The following is a 19,470-nucleotide window of genomic DNA, read 5'->3' as shown; positions in this document are numbered from 1 at the left end:
GTTCCTTTACGTGTTCCTGCATGACACAGGCATACAACTGAGATAGATGGTGTTCCATATCTGAATTGCTGTCAATTCTGCCCCCATTACATAGAAATAGCATTGACATATAATGTGCAGAATACAAGACCACCTGCTGGGCTGAAGTGATTAATGTAAAGGTGGAAACAATGGGGAAAACAACTGCCAGCCCCCTTAGGACCCTTACTTGTCCGTCTACACTGCCCACCATTCAAAGATCGCAAACCTCACCCTTCCTCAATCATTAAAAGCATAGCCTCCTGCGCCTTCTCCCACCATTTCCCAGTATTCCCAACATCATTACACCCATACTCTTTCACTCCGTCTCCAGTCCGTGCTCCCGAAACTTTGACACTTACAGTGCTACCGGACTCTATAATCATGCCGATATGCTCTGAACCCTGCATGATCTTGAGAACCCTGGGCCCCATCTCCATCCCCAATCCTATCCTGGAGTGGGATTCATGCGGCCTCAATAGTGTGATGCCTGGGTGATTTTTATTGGGCCTGAGCTGCATGCCAGTAGGTGGGAGTGGCAGATTGGGCATCAGGAATCAGCCAGCTGCCACCAAAAGATGGCTCGCTGGCACTTTAAGTAAGTCGTAGAGAGATAAAAACAGAAAGACTCAGCAGGCCTGGCAGCATCTGTGGAAAGAGAAACAGAGTTAACGTTTTACGTTCAAAATGACTCTTCTTCGGAACTGAAGTCACAGTGAGGGTTCATCGGGAGGTTCTTGAAGGAGGGAATGGAGGGAAAATCTTGACAGGGACTTGTATTTGCAACACAGAGATAAAAACAAAAAAACTGCGGATGCTGGAAATCCAAAACAAAAACAGAATTACCTGGAAAAACTCAGCAGGTCTGGCAGCATCGGCGGAGAAGAAAAGAGTTGACGTTTCGAGTCCTCATGACCCTTCGACAGAACTTGAGTTCGAGTCCAGGAAAGAGCTGAAATATAAGCTGGTTTAAGGTGTGTGTGTGGGGGGCGGAGAGATAGAGAGACAGAGAGGTGGAGGGGGTTGGTGTGGTTGTAGCGACAAACAAGCAGTGATAGAAGCAGATCATCAAAAGATGTCAACAACAATAGTACAATAGAACACATAGGTGTTAAAGTTAAAGTTGGTGATATTATCTAAACGAATGTGCTAATTAAGAATGGATGGTAGGGCACTCAAGGTATAGCTCTAGTGGGTTTTTTTTAATTTTATATAATGGAAATAGGTGGGAAAAGGAAAATCTTTATAATTTATTGGGAAAAAAAAAAGGGGGAAACAGAAAGGGGGTGGGGATGGGGGAGGGGACTCACGACCTAAAGTTGTTGAATTCAATATTCAGTCCGGAAGGCTGTAAAGTCCCTAGTCGGAAGATGAGGTGTTGTTCCTCCAGTTTGCGTTGGGCTTCACTGGAACAATGCAGCAAGCCAAGGACAGACATGTGGGCAAGAGAGCAGGGTGGAGTGTTAAAATGGCAAGCGACAGGGAGGTTTGGGTCATTCTTGCGGACAGACCGCAGGTGTTCTGCAAAGCGGTCGCCCAGTTTACGTTTGGTCTCTCCAATGTAGAGGAGACCACATTGGGAGCAACGAATGCAGTAGACTAAGTTGGGGGAAATGCAAGTGAAATGCTGCTTCACTTGAAAGGAGTGTTTGGGTCCTTGGACGGTGAGGAGAGAGGAAGTGAAGGGGCAGGTGTTGCATCTTTTGCGTGGGCAAGGGGTTGTGCCATAGGAGGGGGTTGAGGAGTAGGGGGTGATGGAGGAGTGGACCAGGGTGTCCCGGAGGGAGCGATCCCTACGGAATGCCGATAAGGGGGGTGAAGGGAAGATGTGTTTGGTAGTGGCATCATGCTGAAGTTGGCGGAAATGGCGGAGGATGATCCTTTGAATGCGGAGGCTGGTGGGGTGATAAGTGAGGACAAGGGGGACCCTATCATGTTTCTGGGAGGGAGGAGAAGGAGTGAGGGCGGATGCGCGGGAGATGGGCCGGACACTGTTGAGGGCCCTGTCAACGACCGTGGGTGGAAAACCTCGGTTAAGGAAGAAGGAGGACAGGTCAGAGGAACTGTTTTTGAATGTAGCATCATCGGAACAGATGCGACGGAGGCGAAGGAACTGAGAGAATGGGATGGAGTCCTTACAGGAAGTGGGGTGTGAGGAGCTGTAGTCGAGATAGCTGTGGGTGTCGGTGGGTTTGTAATGGATATTGGTGGACAGTCTATCACCAGAGATTGAGACAGAGAGGTCAAGGAAGGGAAGGGAAGTGTCAGAGATGGACCACGTGAAAATGATGGAGGGGTGGAGATTGGAAGCAAAATTAATAAATTTTTCCAAGTCCTGACGAGAGCATGAAGCAGCACCAAAGTAATCATCGATGTACCGGAGAAAGAGTTGTGGAAGGGGGCCGGAGTAGGACTGCAACAAGGAATGTTCTACATACCCCATAAAGAGACAGGCATAGCTGGGGCCCATGCGGGTACCCATAGCCACACCTTTTATTTGGAGGAAGTGAGAGGAGTTGAAGGAGAAATTGTTCAGCGTGAGAACAAGTTCAGCCAGACGGAGGAGAGTAGTGGTGGATGGGGATTGTTCGGGCCTCTGTTCGAGGAAGAAGCTAAGGGCCCTCAGACCATCCTGGTGGGGGATGGAGGTGTAGAGGGATTGGACGTCCATGGTGAAGAGGAAGCGGTAGGGGCCAGGGAACTGGAAATTGTTGATGTGACGTAAGGTGTCAGAGGAATCACGGATGTAGGTGGGAAGGGACTGGACAAGGGGAGAGAGAAGGGAGTCAAGATAACGAGAAATGAGTTCTGTGGGGCAGGAGCAAGCTGAGACGATCGGTCTACCGGGGCAGTTCTGTTTGTGGATTTTGGGTAGGAGATAGAAGCGGGCCGTCCGAGGTTGGGCAACTATCAGGTTGGAAGCTGTGGGAGATCCCCAGAGGAGATGAGGTCAGTGACAGTCCTGGAAACAGTGGCTTGATGTTCAGTGGTGGGGTCATGGTCCAGGTAGAGGTAGGAGGAAGTGTCTGCGAGTTGACGCTCAGCCTCCGCGTGGTAGAGGTCAGTGCGCCAGACAACAACAGCACCACCCTTGTCAGCAGGTTTGATGACAATGTCAGGGTTGGACCTGAGAGAATGGAGTGCAGTAAGTTCAGAGAGAGACAGGTTAGAATGGGTGAGAGGAGCAGAGAAATTGAGACGACTAATGTCGCGCCGACAGTTCTCAATGAAAAGATCGAGAGAAGGTAAGAATCCAGAGGGAGGGGTCCAGGTGGAGGGAGAATATTGAAGATGGGTAAAAGGATCCGTTGAACTGGGAGAGGACTCCTGCCCAAAGAAGTGAGCCCGGAGACGAAGACGGCGGAAGAAGAGTTCAGTATCATGCCGAGCCCGAAATTCATTGAGGTGAGGGCGTAAGGGTATGAAACTAAGTCCTTTGCTGAGCACTGAACGTTCAGCATCGGAGAGGGGAAGGTCAGGGGGTATAGTGAATACACGGCTGGGGCTGGGATTGGAAGATGGGGTGGGGACGGAGGGACAGGCAGGGGTGGAGGGTCGTCGGCGCGACATTAGTCATCTCAATTTCTCTGCTCCTCTCACCCATTCTAACCTGTCTCTCTCTGAACTTACTGCACTCCATTCTCTCAGGTCCAACCCTGACATTGTCATCAAACCTGCTGACAAGGGTGGTGCTGTTGTTGTCTGGCGCACTGACCTCTACCACGCGGAGGCTGAGCGTCAACTCGCAGACACTTCCTCCTACCTCTACCTGGACCATGACCCCACCACTGAACATCAAGCCACTGTTTCCAGGACTGTCACTGACCTCATCTCCTCTGGGGATCTCCCTCCCACAGCTTCCAACCTGATAGTTGCCCAACCTCGGACGGCCCGCTTCTATCTCCTACCCAAAATCCACAAACAGAACTGCCCCGGTAGACCGATCGTCTCAGCTTGCTCCTGCCCCACAGAACTCATTTCTCGTTATCTTGACTCCCTTCTCTCTCCCCTTGTCCAGTCCCTTCCCACCTACATCCGTGATTCCTCTGACACCTTACGTCACATCAACAATTTCCAGTTCCCTGGCCCCTACCGCTTCCTCTTCACCATGGACGTCCAATCCCTCTACACCTCCATCCCCCACCAGGATGGTCTGAGGGCCCTTAGCTTCTTCCTCGAACAGAGGCCCGAACAATCCCCATCCACCACTACTCTCCTCCGTCTGGCTGAACTTGTTCTCACGCTGAACAATTTCTCCTTCAACTCCTCTCACTTCCTCCAAATAAAAGGTGTGGCTATGGGTACCCGCATGGGCCCCAGCTATGCCTGTCTCTTTATGGGGTATGTAGAACATTCCTTGTTGCAGTCCTACTCCGGCCCCCTTCCACAACTCTTTCTCCAGTACATCGATGATTACTTTGGTGCTGCTTCATGCTCTCGTCAGGACTTGGAAAAATTTATTAATTTTGCTTCCAATCTCCACCCCTCCATCATTTTCACGTGGTCCATCTCTGACACTTCCCTTCCCTTCCTTGACCTCTCTGTCTCAATCTCTGGTGATAGACTGTCCACCAATATCCATTACAAACCCACCGACACCCACAGCTATCTCGACTACAGCTCCTCACACCCCACTTCCTGTAAGGACTCCATCCCATTCTCTCAGTTCCTTCGCCTCCGTCGCATCTGTTCCGATGATGCTATATTCAAAAACAGTTCCTCTGACATGTCCTCCTTCTTCCTTAACCGAGGTTTTCCACCCACGGTCGTTGACAGGGCCCTCAACCGTGTCCGGCCCATCTCCCGCGCATCCGCCCTCACTCCTTCTCCTCCCTCCCAGAAACATGATAGGGTCCCCCTTGTCCTCACTTATCACCCCACCAGCCTCCGCATTCAAAGGATCATCCTCCGCCATTTCCGCCAACTTCAGCATGATGCCACTACCAAACACATCTTCCCTTCACCCCCCTTATCGGCATTCCGTAGGGATCGCTCCCTCCGGGACACCCTGGTCCACTCCTCCATCACCCCCTACTCCTCAACCCCCTCCTATGGCACAACCCCTTGCCCACGCAAAAGATGCAACACCTGCCCCTTCACTTCCTCTCTCCTCACCGTCCAAGGACCCAAACACTCCTTTCAAGTGAAGCAGCATTTCACTTGCATTTCCCCCAACTTAGTCTACTGCATTCGTTGCTCCCAATGTGGTCTCCTCTACATTGGAGAGACCAAACGTAAACTGGGCGACCGCTTTGCAGAACACCTGCGGTCTGTCCGCAAGAATGACCCAAACCTCCCTGTCGCTTGCCATTTTAACACTCCACCCTGCTCTCTTGCCCACATGTCTGTCCTTGTCTTGCTGCATTGTTCCAGTGAAGCCCAACGCAAACTGGAGGAACAACACCTCATCTTCCGACTAGGGACTTTACAGCCTTCCGGACTGAATATTGAATTCAACAACTTTAGGTCGTGAGTCCCCTCCCCCATCCCCACCCCCTTTCTGTTTCCCCCTTCTTTTTTTTCCCAATAAATTATAAAGATTTTCCTTTTCCCACCTATTTCCATTATATAAAATAAAAAAAAACCCACTAGAGCTATACCTTGAGTGCCCTACCATCCATTCTTAATTAGCACATTCGTTTAGATAATATCACCAACTTTAACTTTAACACCTATGTGTTCTATTGTACTATTGTTGTTGACATCTTTTGATGATCTGCTTCTATCACTGCTTGTTTGTCGCTACAACCACACCAACCCCCTCCACCTCTCTGTCTCTCTATCTCTCCGCCCCCCACACACACACCTTAAACCAGCTTATATTTCAGCTCTTTCCTGGACTCGAACTCAAGTTCTGTCGAAGGGTCATGAGGACTCGAAACGTCAACTCTTTTCTTCTCCGCCGATGCTGCCAGACCTGCTGAGTTTTTCCAGGTAATTCTGTTTTTGACTTGTATTTGCAATCCTGCTCCTCTTAGCCCCTTCCCCTACACTAAGGATCATTTGAAGAAAACATACTTGTTTGGACTTCCTCTAGTTCTGGATCCTCTTCCCATTGTCTTCACCTGATGGGAAAGTCACCATGCCTCCCCCTTCAGGTCATGATCTGATCTGTCATTAGATCTGGGTCTGCATATTTAAAGAAGCAGTCTGCCTACTTTATGTCAGAAAATATTGGCAGTGGCAGGATCCAGCTTGGCAGCTAAATCATCCATTGGATTTTAATTGCCTCCTTGCCTAATTTCTACCAGGTGATTACAGTTAATATTGCCCTCCCATCCCTAAACACCCCTGGTTGCTCTGAATCCTAGCATTCCTCTCTAAGCCTAACCTGAGTTATTTCAGTCCTGACCCTACCTTGATGGCTTCCAACCCTCCACCTATTCCTCTCTTTCCCCCACCTCTTTACCCCCCCCTTTCCCCCCCGCCCTCGCTCCCCCCCTCCACCCCCCCCAGCATCCCCAAATAATAGGAACCTAAGCTCATCCCTTTCCTCACACCAGTACTCTTAGGCCCTGCTCTGATGTCAGACCAAACCAAGAAGTAAAGGGCTATTTCTGTCTCTCTCTCTCTCTCACTCACACACAAACACACACACAAACACACACACTCTCTCTCACACACACACACACACACACACACACACACACACACACACACACACACACACACACACAAACTCACTGAGTAAAACCATGATAAGTAGCTGGGAGGTAACTACATATGAATGACCCAGGCACAGAGCTGCCTGTCTCATATTTGCTGTCAACAATGCTTTCAAGTTAGAGGGCAGATAGAATTAGAGGGAGTGGTGGGATTGGGCATCACTCTACTTTTTCTGCCAGAGAATGGCACATGAACAGGGAGACCTAATATAGGAGAAGGTGCAAAATATCCACAATTTACTTGATGTGGGCATCACTGGTCAGCATTTGTTGTCCATCCCTAATTGCCCTTGAACTGAGTGGCTTGCTAGACTATTTCAGAGAGTCAACCACATAGCTGTGGGTCTGGAGCCACATGTAGGCCAGATCAGATAAGGACAGCAGATTTTCTTCCCTAAAGGACATTAATGAACCGGTTGGGATTATTAGTTCAGTGATATTACCACCATGCCACTGTCTCCCTTATCACACCAACGCACCCCCCCTCCCCCCTGACGCCCCTATCTCACAGACTAGCATATCTGCTGTATGGTACACGTAATCTTGCCCCAATGGATATGTATAGTTCACAATGAAATATTTGAGACATGGATGGTTCAATGTAATGTTTACTCATAGGTTACCTTTGGGGACCAGATCATTCCAATAGAGCAAGGATTGCTGATTCGCCAGGTAAATCACTGGGACGCAGGTGTCTACCATTGCCAAATTGAGGACCATGGCTTCCGCTGGACACTGCTGAAACTGCGACTGCACGTGGTCACAGCTGACCAGGTGGTCAACCTACATGATGGCGATGACCACTCAGCTGGCCCTGTGAAGGACCACTCCCTTCTGGATCCCAGCCACGGCACTCAGCCATGGTACAAGAATATCATGACCCTCATCAATTACCCATCCAAGGTGGACTTCTACTGCGAGCAGGTCTGGCAGAAAGACTTCAAGAAGAAAAGGAACAAACTGCGGCTGAGCAAGAATCACCGCAGTGTGGAGCCCAGCAGGAGGAACAAACCGCCAGCAAGAGGCAGAAGGAACAAAAACAAACCACACGTCAAACTTCTACGGTCACCCCGCAGTACCTAGCACTACTAGGGTCACATGGCAAAGACACTTGTCCAAAGTACAATAGAAGAAGGCTCTCCAAACTCTCAATCTTTCCAAAACCATTTGGAATCCAGTAAATTAAAGGCTTCGCTTGCAATACAACCTTTGGACGGACAGAATGATCACCTTATTTTGGCTGAGGGTAGTTATGTAGTTCCCCCATCTCTCCTCTCTCTCCCAATGTGGAGAGATTTCCAATTAGTCCTTATTTGAAACAGATGGGATTAGAGGGGAACTCTTCGTTCCCAGCTGACTGTATTGTCGGAAAATGATGGGTTTATATAGGGTCTTTAAGTATCATTCGAGCTGGTCAGCTGCTCATGGGCCTAGGGATATAAAGAGTTTATTGACAGTGAAGAATACCACATTTCTGCTATATTAGAAAGAAGCAATGGCAATTGGCTTAAACCATAACTCTAGGTAGTTAGCTGGCATTAGACTGGATAAGTGGCTGTTCAAGTGTAAATGTAGAAAGTGTCTTAATCGTTTCAACCACTATTTAGAAAATCCATACAAGTTAGGGAACCTCTGCAAACTCTAGGTATTTCAGTAAAACAACAGGAGATTGAAAATTAAATCTGGTATTAAAGTTTTCCCAATGACCCACAGGGTTAATTCACTGAGCTACTGAGCCATAAACATTCAATTCTTGGTCTTCACTAAGTGTACAGACCTCAACACATGGCGATGAAGGAAAGCATTACAAGTGATGGGCTGGGGCCAGATAAAGTTAGCCAGGGTTCCTGATCACTTTCCAGTTACCTCTACTCGAAATGTATTCAGTGGACATTAAAGTCAGGATCAGGCTCAGCTATAATTCATCCTTACCAATGTTCATTGTCAAAGCTTACAATGAAGAATGGTTACTTGGGTAAAATATTGCTGAGCCAGTAGCCAGTGCAGCAACCTCCAACAAAGAGTCAACCGCTTCACAGAGGAGTAGATGGAAGAAAACAGGCAAAGAAAATTGCTGTGATAAAAATAGTGTCTAACCATTACTGTAAAACAACTCGAGTTTATATTAGAATTACAGATGGATTTTCCCGGCCATAGGCATGGTTAGAGAAGGGGGTGCGAGGAGCTAGGAAAATAGAGGAGGGAAGCATTGGGAAGGCTCCCGACGCATTCCAACTTCCAGGGAACTTTCCCAGAGGAGCCTGGGAACTGGATCAGCTGCCCGCTGCACAGATCCAGGGAGCCAATTAAGGCTTCACTTGGAGGCCATTTTGCCACAGCGCCGGTATTTTCCTGGAACAGCCCCCTGCTGTATGCAGAGGCCATGACTCACTGGAGGTGCCTCCTAGTAGGAGGCTAGATGGCCATCAGAGCCGGAGGATCCATGTCTCAATGCTGGGGCTGGGGAGATGAACCGCCGCAACCATCACAACTGCAGCTGTATGCCGAGACCGAGGCCATGAGGATGGTTTCCTCTCCATCCTGATGACCCCGATTCAGGCCATTTTATTTGATGAACTCTCTGCAGGAAACCATGGTCACGTCTGTGTTGAGGCTCTCTCATGCTTGCCTGCCTGCCTCGACAGCACCTACCTCTTCCAATGGGGCCACAGGCCTGACATGCTATGGGTCCTGTGATTGGGCCTGGAACCTTTGGAACCCGTCTGTCATCCTCAATAAGACGGCAAGGGCAGAGGGAACCAATTAGGAGGCTGGTTCCCAGAAGGCTGTGCTGGCGGGTTCATATATGGGCCTGACATCGGGATTCTGACGCCCGCTGGAAAATCCAGCCCTTAAATTCTGCAAATTGAGCAATGAAGGATAAACACTTACATCCTGCAACTGATCCCATGTGTTCATTTGGAGTGTATTCAGTTCCGAGCTAAATGTAACAAATGACCTTTCCCTTCTTTCATACTGTTTATTGAACCTCTTAAATTATTATTTAGACAAATCATCAGAGTTTCGCAAGCAAACCAAAAACAGTCAGTTTGGATTGTACTCGTGGTGGGAGATTCACTTCTGGCCACTCATATTGCACAATCTCAGCCACACAACTTCATGTTTTCTGACAATGGAAAAGTATGGGTTACTGGTGTATCTTCCAGTCAATGTCTACACCACCCTGGCTTCTTTTTTATGATTTAACCACACACGATATTGGGATGCTGTCCTTGAATTTACTGGCCCCTAAATTCAAAAATTTAAAGTTGACATTTGGGGTCCGGATAACCTTTCATCAGAACGATGAAGGTCACCTCGAGCTGAAACGTTAACTCCGTTTCTCCCTCCACACAGGCTGCCAGGCCTGCTGATTATTTTCAGCATTTTTTTTGTTTTTATTTCAGATATTCAGCACCCACAGTATTTTGCTTTCATATTAGTGTTCAAAGTTGTGAAATTCTTTTCCAATTGCTAAATAACTTTTTTTTTTGTACTTCATATTAGGGCGTGATTTTCCGGCCCTACCCACTGCTGGGATCATCCGGTCCCACCAGAAGTCAATGGACACACGGCTGGGCCGCCATATCCCACACTGTGGATCCCGCCATGACGGGGCCGGAAAATCCTGGCCACAGTGTTCAAAAATTTAAAGTTCTTTTCCAAATGCTAAATTACTTTTGTTAAACTTAAAAACTTCCACCCTATTTTATCACAACAAAATACTGGCAGAAGTTGCTTTAGTCAGCAGAAAAATGTCACCACTTACTTTCAGATTACGATAGCCACATGTTTTCAGCGGGTTGGAATATTGGCCTTTCACATATAGGGTGTGGGTGTGAATCTTGCCCAGGTTGGTGCAATAAAATCTTGTGATAGCCCCATTTGAGATTGCTTTGACCAATCCCAACCCAGTACCCAGTAAGCATAAGGAGTCAGCATAAGAGTGGCCCTAATTTGCCCTACATTACACCAAATTCATAATCTCCTTTAAGGATGTCTAGTTGGAAAGAGGAATTGTAGCAGGTGAAATTTTCTGTTTGGGTCAGAATTGTATTTCAACACTGATTGCTTGTTTTGGAGCATTCCGTGTTGACGAGAGTTCTTAATGAAAATAGTCCATGGGATTGATGTTTATCATCTTGATAAATACATTGACTAAAACTCTGAAAAGAGAAAAGTGAGAAACTTTTAATATTGATGGGGAAACCCAGAAATTGTGGTGCAAGTCCTCTTTGGCTCAAGTGAACGGCTTCAATCAATATTATTTCTTTCCAATTGGTGATATAAGAGGACTGATAAGGTCACTAGGTGTGTTAGCTCCAAATCCAACTAAAATAGCGTAGCCTAGCCTATGTGTTTTCGGACATGTTAAAGTTGCCATATAACTATTGGTTATTGTTACTGTGTCCTTGGTAAGAAAGTGAAAATGCAAGAATGGTCAGTAATTTCATCCTTTTGATCATGTTTTCTTGTGCACATGTGTATTTTCTATATTCTAATTACGTGCAGAAATTGATACCACATAATTACTGACATCTATGCCACACATCCTAACATGCATTATTAACAATTGGCAGAGTGACTGGAAAGAAAGTTTCCCACAAAGTATAAAACCATTGTAAATAAGCCTAAGAGTATCCTTAGGCTGAGAGGTATGTTGGCCATGTCAATTAAAACACTGACTTTTCACTGACTAGCCGTAGTTTTAGGCTAAGGGCTGGTAGATTGAAATCAGAGATGAGGAGGAATTACTTTTCTCAAAGGGTCGTGAATCTGTGGAATTCACTACCTCAGAGTGCAGTGGATGCCGGGACGCTGAATAAATTTAAGGTGGAGATACAGATTTTTAATTAGTAATGGGTTGAAAGGTCGAGGGAGAATTGAGAAAGGGAGAGGACGGGAAATTGGAGTTGAGGCCGAAATGAGATCGTAATGATCGTAATGAATGGCGGGGCAGGCTTGAGGGGCTGAATTGCCTACTCCTGCTCCTTGTGTTCTTATGTTCACCCTGGAATTTGAGTTGTGATCTCTTTTGAATTCATTCTCTGGATATGGGCAGTGCTAGCAAGCCCAGCATCCATTGCCCATCTCTATAATCTGAAACCCATGCCAGATCAAAGGAATCCAATGACTGTAAGCAGAGACATGGTCAGGTATAAAGAATTGGGATGGGGGAGGGGTCTGTAGGAAATTGTAGAATTTGCAGAGTGGGACAGAACACATCAAAAATTGGTGAGGGACAGGGACACATCCTCTCCATGTTTGCGCCTACAACAGTAAGGATGCCACACGAAATGAATTTGGGGTTAGACTCAACAGAACTCCAAATGACCAGAAATAGATCAACACGTAGTTTCCCATAAGTCTGAAGTTAGGGGTTGAGGCACTGACAAAGTAATATTCGGGAGTGGTGGGTTATTTGAAGCATAGTTAACTTGTTTTTCTTATCCATTCAGGGATATGGGCATTACTGGCAAATCCAGCATTTATTGCCCATCCCTAATTGAGAAGGTGGTTGTGAGCAGCCTTCTTGAACAGCAGTAGTGCATCTGGTGTAGGCACTCCCACAGTGCTGTTAGGGAGCGTTCCAACATTTTGATTTCAGCAATAATGAAGGAACAGCATTATATGTCCAAGTCAGGATGGTGTGTGACTTGTAAGATAACAAGGTAACACAGAGGTGGTGGTGTCCTTATGCACCTGCTGCTCTTGTTCTAGATGATGCAGGTCAAAGGTTTGCAAGGTGCTGTCAAAGAAGCCTTGGCAGTCCATTAACATTTATTTCTCATTAACTTTCCACCTTTTCCTAAAACGCACAATGCTTCTATCAGGTTACAATTGCATTGAGGATTTCCAACTTAGTAAATTTAAAAAAAAATTCTGTAGGCCCTGGGCTCTTTATTTTTTAAGTTCATGGTTTAATAAACCTGACAATTGTAACCAGGTTACAAAAATGTTATCATATTCTTCAGAAGGTTAGATTTGGTCATAAATCAGAGGCCGTTTAACCTATGCAGTGAACAGCTTCAGCTTATTATATGACCTCATTTACAAAGTGTAAATGTAAAGCTATTTAAGTCAGATGTTACCTGGGCAGCATTTATGTAAGATAGTGTGAAAAGCGTTCACATTGTTCTACATAATGGGAAGATGGTTCCGAAGGTATTAAATGCTTTCTTTGGTATTATTTAATTTTATTTGTTTTTTTCTGTACATTTGTTTGTTTTCATTGAGATGTGTATATATTTAGTTTGTGTATTGACCGTGTTATTAATAATGGCAATGTCTTGCATCTCAGCTTTGAAATAAAATTGAATCTTCTAATCGCTTTTCTCAATGCGTTTTTATTTTACTCAACAATGTTCGGAACTTGATTTTCATTCTCTCCCTATGCTTGGTGCCTCCAGTCAGTGATAGGAATGAGACTGAGAACTCAGCATAATGGGGGGCGAGGGCACTTTGCCCCCATATTTCTGGGGAGGCAGGTAGGGAGGATTGTCCGAGTTTAGTGTTCTGGACCGTTACCAGGCCGCAGCCAGCCAGAGTGACAGGCCGGCTAGCCAGCTCTGGGCAGAGTAAGCATGAGCACCAAGCTGCAGGCATGGAGCATCGAGGAGAGAATGATAAATCAGCTGCTGGGGGGCATCAATATGGGGCGGCGGAGGATCCTGAGAGAATGGGTCGGGGTGGAGAAAATCACCAGGTTTTAGTGGAGGAATGGACAGAGAGGTAGGAGGAAAAGAAGGCATCAGTAGCTGGGGAGGGGCGCAGAGAAGGTGAGACGATTGCACAGGTTGAGGGGATCCAGAGAGGAGATTGAACATGGTGGTGGGATGGAGAGGAGATTGCAGAGCAGATTGCAGGGGTTTACTGATCACTGTGTAGGTTAGCAAGGCAGCTCTGCGGGTCAATGGGAAACACTCTGATTCCTCCTGGCCCACAAGCTGAGAGGTATAATGGTGAATCAGAAATGGGTTCGTCCATGTTTTCACATTTATCCTAGTAACTGTCAGAAACTTCAACAGCGAGTCTACTATCGATCTTAATCATAGAAAGACCTGGTATGTTTACTAACTGGCATTATCCTCAGATGAGCATTTAAACATCGTACCTCTGGATTTCTAGTTTTATTTTAATGCAATGCTAACCTGTGTTTAAAAAAGTTCACAAATGATTGTGTTAACTATTCAGGAAGGAGAAGTATTAGTAAATATTGCCCATAGGTAGTATTCATACAAGCATTTGTGTTGATCATCCATGGCCTTGAGGATTTATTTTTAATTGTGTATCTCTCTTTGCTTCTCCATTTCTTACTCTGTCTTTCTGTTGTCTTCCATAATTTTTTTCTCTCTGGGGTAGATTTTGAATTTAAGCCTAAGCTATCGGCAGCCTGTCATACCTCTCTCCCAATTCTTATTTCCATTGAAGGCATTGAAAGAAATAGAGCTGCCTGCTGACTCGCTATTACCTGTTTTACACTCTCACAAAATTTAGATCTAGTCCACTGTCTTTAAGATATCTACATGTTCTTTTGCAGTAAGTTTTTGTATCTCTGTGTTTGCCTATCACTTCCTCGCACAATCTCCATCTTTTATCTCCTACCTTGTGCCTCCATCTTTTCCTTCTCTATCTTGTATGGCTTTTACTTTCAATGTTTGCCTCTCAAATTAAAGAACCTGAAATGACATTTGTAAGAGATAGCTGGTTGGTAATGCAGAGTGAGCATTGCTGTAAAAAAGAGAGATTTTTTGTCGAAGCTTTTCATCTTTATCTCATCAGGACAATTCACAAGAAAATGCCAATGTCAATCACTCACCAATTAGTGCACTGTCCATGGCAACGCCTCTACCAATCAGAGTCCACTTGCCAACCAAACAATATAAATTTGTTGTTTCCTCCGGCATTTTCTTGTGAATTGTCCTGATGAGTGCAAGGTGAAAAGCTTCAACAAAAAATATCTCAGCAATTTGAGAGAGAACCGGCCAGAGACAGTGAAGTATTTTCCTATTCATTGAAGAGAGCTTAATAAATTTGACCCCAGCGTAAGTTAAATGGAGATTAAATCTACTGTCACCACGACCCCCACCCCCGTCACCCTGACTCCCTATCAAATCACCAAAGCACAGGGAGATTTCCTCTGGTGCCATAAGATGTAAATGTTTTGGTAAAGAAAGTTTTTGCAACAGAGGGAATCTTCTCAGGGTGTCCATTTACACCTTAGTGGCTTCTCTCAGTGAGGTGGCTGTAGGCAGCAATGCAACTGAAATGTAATTTTTCAGAGCCATTACTGAGAGATAACGACACAAAGCATGAGCATCAACAAGTTTATTTTGGTAGCACTGCTATTGTGGTGTGAGAGAATATCAGCAGTTACAGCCAATTGGAAGACAGTTTCAACTTGCCTAGATGACAACACTCAAGAAGCATGACATGATCCAGGACAAAGTAGTTCACTTGATTGGCACCCCATCCACCAACTTATACTTTCACTCCCTCCACCACTGATGCACAGTGGCAGCAGTGTGTACCATCTAAAAGATGCACTGCAGGAATTCACCAAGGCTCCTTCAACAGCACCTTCCAAACCCATGACCTCTACCACCTAGAAGGACAAGGGCAGCAGATAGATGGGAACACCACCACCTGGAAGTTCCCCTCCAAGCCACTCACCATCCTGACTGGGAAATATATCACCATTCCTTCACTGTCGCTGGTTCAAACTCCTGGAATTCCCTTCCTAACACCACATGGACTGCAGCGGTTGAAGAAGGCAGCTCACCACCACCTTCTCAAGGGATGGGCAATAAATCCTGTCCTAGCTACGACACCAGCATTCCATAAAATAATTTTTAAACAATTGTCCGTTGTAATGCTTGTGTTCAAGAGAGGATAAATAATGGCCTTGGGCATTCTCCACTCTTGACAACTATGGGCCTTTGGCTGGGGCCTGAGCGGACCCGACCTACAATGCAATGATTTCAAAAATGTGAAATTAATTGGATGACTTATTGTGAGAGGTGATGAAGGTGCATAATGTGAGAAATCTCTGCGTGAAGATGCTGTCCCTGTCTGAATGAGTTTAAGGCACATTGCTGAAGCCTTAGGCTTCAAGAGGGGGTTTAGCATAGTATTCACCAGAGGAGAAATTGACCATAAGTATTAAGAAAGTGCGCAGTGTCTCCAGCTGTTTGAACACAAGCTCAGGGTTTCTGAACGTGAGGAGCAGCTGGGATCACTGCAGGACTTGTGAGAGGCTGAGAATTTCCTGACTGCACATTCCAAGAGTCACCACGCAGCTACAGAGAGTTCAGGAGAATAGTAAGTGAGTGGCTGTCCATCAGGGTACCAAGATCAGGCAGTGCAGGAATTCATCACAAGTGTGGCAGCCTCAAACTGGTTGTTGGTGCTGACCACTGGTGAGAATGACAAGACCTTGGGACTAAAATCTGAAGCATGTTCATGGCACCATGGGACACATCACTGCAGAGGAAGCAGAAAGAAGTGTAGAAAAGATCAGTCATGGGGTTTTGATATTCAACGGGATATGTAGGCATTTCTGTAACTCACAACCTGAGTCCCACACAGTGTGTTGCCTCCGTGGTGGTAAGCATAAGGACATCACTGAGAGGGCACAGGACATTGTAAGGGGCTGGAGGGGTGGGGGAGGGAAATGGCCTGAACTCATGATAACCAATGACATAGGAAGGAAAAAGGTTGAGGTCCTACAGCCAGAGTTCCAGGAGTTCAGGAAGAAATTAAAGAAGAGGATCTCAAATATAGTAACATAAAAGCAAAATACTGCGGATGCTGGAAATCTGAAACAAAAATTGCTGGAAAAACTTAGCGGGTCTGACAGCATCTGTGCAGAGAAAGACAGAGTTAACGTTTCGAGTCTGTATGACTCTGAAATGTAGTAACCTCTGGATTATTCCCTATGCCTTATAATGGTGACAACAGGAATTGTAAGATAGGACAGTGTAGCGTGCAGCTGGGCACATAGGGCAGCTAGGACTATAGATACCAGGGGCACTCAGACCAGTTCTTAGGCAGAAGGGACCTGTTCAAAGTGGACAGGTCAGGCCTCACTAGAGCTGGGACCAATGACCTCATGGGACAGTTAACTACTGCTGCGGGGAAAGCTTAAATAAATTTGTCTGGGAGATGGACATCAGGATGAAACATTTGAGAGAAGAAACAATGGTCTGGGGTGACAAATAGCATTAGAGCAAAGCACCATTCAGAAATGGAAGGGGTGAGACAGGGGACAAGTGTAAGACTGTCTAAAATGGGTTCCAGTTGCATGTGTGTACATGCACTGAGCATGGTAAAGAAGGTTGGTGAGCAACAGGCACAAGTAGCCACGTGGGACTATAGTGGCAATAACAGATATATTACTCAAAGAAGGGGATGATTTTGAACTTAATATTTATGGCTATGTGATTGGAACAAAAGTAAACTATCTCTACTCATCTTTCTGGACCTATCTGCAGCCTTTGGCATGGTCGACCACACCAACCTCCTCCACCAGGGTGGAACTGTGCCTGCCTGGTTCCATTCTTATCTATCTAATCATAGCCAGAGAATGACCTACAATAGCTTCTCTTCCCATTCTTGCACTTTTATCTCTAGCGTCCTCCAAGGATCGAAACCTGGCCACCTTCCTATATGCTGCCCATCGATCATGTCTTCTGAAAATACAGCATCATGCATGCTCATGACGCCCACCCCTACCTCACCAATACCTCTCTCGACTCCTCCACTATCTCAAGTTGTTTGATTAAATTGTTTTTGGACCCCAATACAAACTGTTTCCTAGCCACAGACTTCAACTCTCTCCTTTGCAACTGTCTGAACCAAACTTTTTGAAACCTTGGAGTCATATTTGACCCCCAAGATGAGCTTCCACCCACATATCTGCATCATCACTAAGACCGCCTATTTTTACCTCAGTCACATCGTCCGACTAAGTCTCTGCTGCTGCAACCCACACCTGGGTCTTTGTGACCTCTAGCCTTGACTATTCCAATGCACTCCTGGCCGGAATCCCACTTTACTCCTCCAGGGAGAAAACAAAGGTAGGGGTGGAATTTTCCGTGCCCAATGGCTTCGGGTATCATGGCGGGCATGAATGGATAAAATGGCGGGAAGGCCATAAATTGGTTTCACACGGTGGTGAAACCAGTATACAATTGTTCGCCCCACCTGTCATTAGCAGGCTGCCGCTCATCGGGAACTTCATTTTCATATATCTGAATAACATTATAAGCCCTGCTTGCCCCCACGTCATATTGGCCGCCCATGTCGGCGGGAAAACATGCCAATACAGAACATGTCTTGACAGCGGTGACATGCAGAAGTTAGGATTTGCTGTCAGGACCTTGTTCACATCGTTGACATCCAAAGAGCAGAAGATGCGGGAGACCGACAGCAATGGCACCCTGGAGGGTTGTCCGGGGTGAGGGGGAGGGGTGGTGTGAGGTTGGGAGAGGTGGGGAGGGAGTACGGGGGTAACTGTTATTGCCACTATAGTCCCACATGGCTACTTGTGCTTGTTGCTCATGAACCTCCTTTACCTTGTTCGGTGCATGTACACACATGCAATTGGAACTCATTTTAGATGGCCTCACACTTGTCCCCAGCTTGCTTTGGCTGTCCTCCTATGGGCCAGCTGCTTCCTCTGCAGTGACAGAAGATGAGGTAGAGGGGGGTCACAGGCAAAGGGGACTCAGAGGGAGAGGACAGCCTCCGAGATTCCTGAGTGGAATTCCACTCAGGAGCTGCCACTCCTCCTCCTTTCGGGTGTCTGAGGGCTCTAGCCTGATTCCTTAAGCGGAAGGAGCATCTAGAGGGACGTTGAGGCGCCCCGTTTCCCTTTTGCGTTGCCACTGCAGGAACTCGCCTATGGCTACAATGGAGTGCAGATGTGCACACATCTCCACGTTCTGCTCGACCAGGGTCAAGAGGTGTGAGATCTCTGTGGATGTATGATGGGTTTGTGTGTGTGTGAGTTAAGAGTGATGAGAAGAGCGACTTACCCTGGCGGAACAGATAAGACCATTCATCCTGTAGTGGCACTGGGTAGCTATCCTCTTTAGTAGGGCATTGTCTCTGAGCACTGCTGCCATCACCTCCCATGCTGCTTTGGTGACCTTGTTTGCTGCTCTTTGTCCAGAGCGGGGATAGAGGACTTTACAGCGGGCCTCCAATGTATCCAGTAAGCACTCAAAGGAGGCATTGCCAAATCTGGGGGCAGCATGTTTCCTCCCTTTGGCAGCATCAGTTTCCAGCAGCTTCCTATCCTTTGAAGAGTGCTAGCTGTTTGCAGGGGGCAACCTTTAAATATGGCGCCCGGTTTACTGTAGTCCTGAGGTGATGGCAGGGCGGCTAAATGAGTGTTTCCTGGGAATGCATGATTAAGGAGGCAGGATTGGGACAATACAGCATGAGAAGCCGCCATTGTGGCCAGCGGGTAACATCCTTTTACCCGCCTGCTACTGCACTTAGTGCAAACCTGGGACAATTCCACCCTAGGAAATGTAGTAAACAATAATGACGATAGTTACAGACTTCAGGGGGGCATAGCCAGGCTGGTAAAATGGGCAGGCATATGGCAGATCAAATTTAATGCAGAGAAGGGTAAGGTGATATATTTGGTAGGAAGAATGAGGGTAAGTAATATGAACCAAATGATACAATTTTAAAAGGCTGCATTAACAGAGAGAGCTGGCAGTGCCTGTAAACAAATCACTATGATGGCAGGACAATTTGAGAAGTCTGTCTAAAA

At 46.5% G+C, this 19,470-nt stretch overlaps 1 protein-coding gene across 2 annotated transcripts in view; it reads left to right on the top strand.

Annotated features, from left to right (window-relative positions):
* sema3h (sema domain, immunoglobulin domain (Ig), short basic domain, secreted, (semaphorin) 3H) overlaps positions 1–13,010 on the top strand; it is a 167,254-nt gene extending 154,244 nt beyond the window's left edge. The window contains exon 17 of one of the 2 annotated variants that reach the window (XM_041191590.1): positions 7,302–13,010. In XM_041191590.1, the coding sequence (XP_041047524.1) occupies positions 7,302–7,766 (465 nt within the window). In that variant the 3' untranslated portion in view covers positions 7,767–13,010. Of the gene's footprint in view, positions 1–809; positions 842–7,301 lie in introns of those variants that run through there. The other variant, XM_041191591.1, reaches the window with a different exon arrangement.
* Positions 13,011–19,470: the final 6,460 nt, after the last annotated feature.

The sequence above is a fragment of the Carcharodon carcharias genome, chromosome 7, assembly GCF_017639515.1.
Source record: "Carcharodon carcharias isolate sCarCar2 chromosome 7, sCarCar2.pri, whole genome shotgun sequence".
Classification (NCBI taxonomy): Eukaryota; Metazoa; Chordata; class Chondrichthyes; order Lamniformes; family Lamnidae; genus Carcharodon; species Carcharodon carcharias.
Note: the sequence above shows the minus strand (reverse complement) of the source record. Positions and strands in the feature narration are given on the sequence as shown.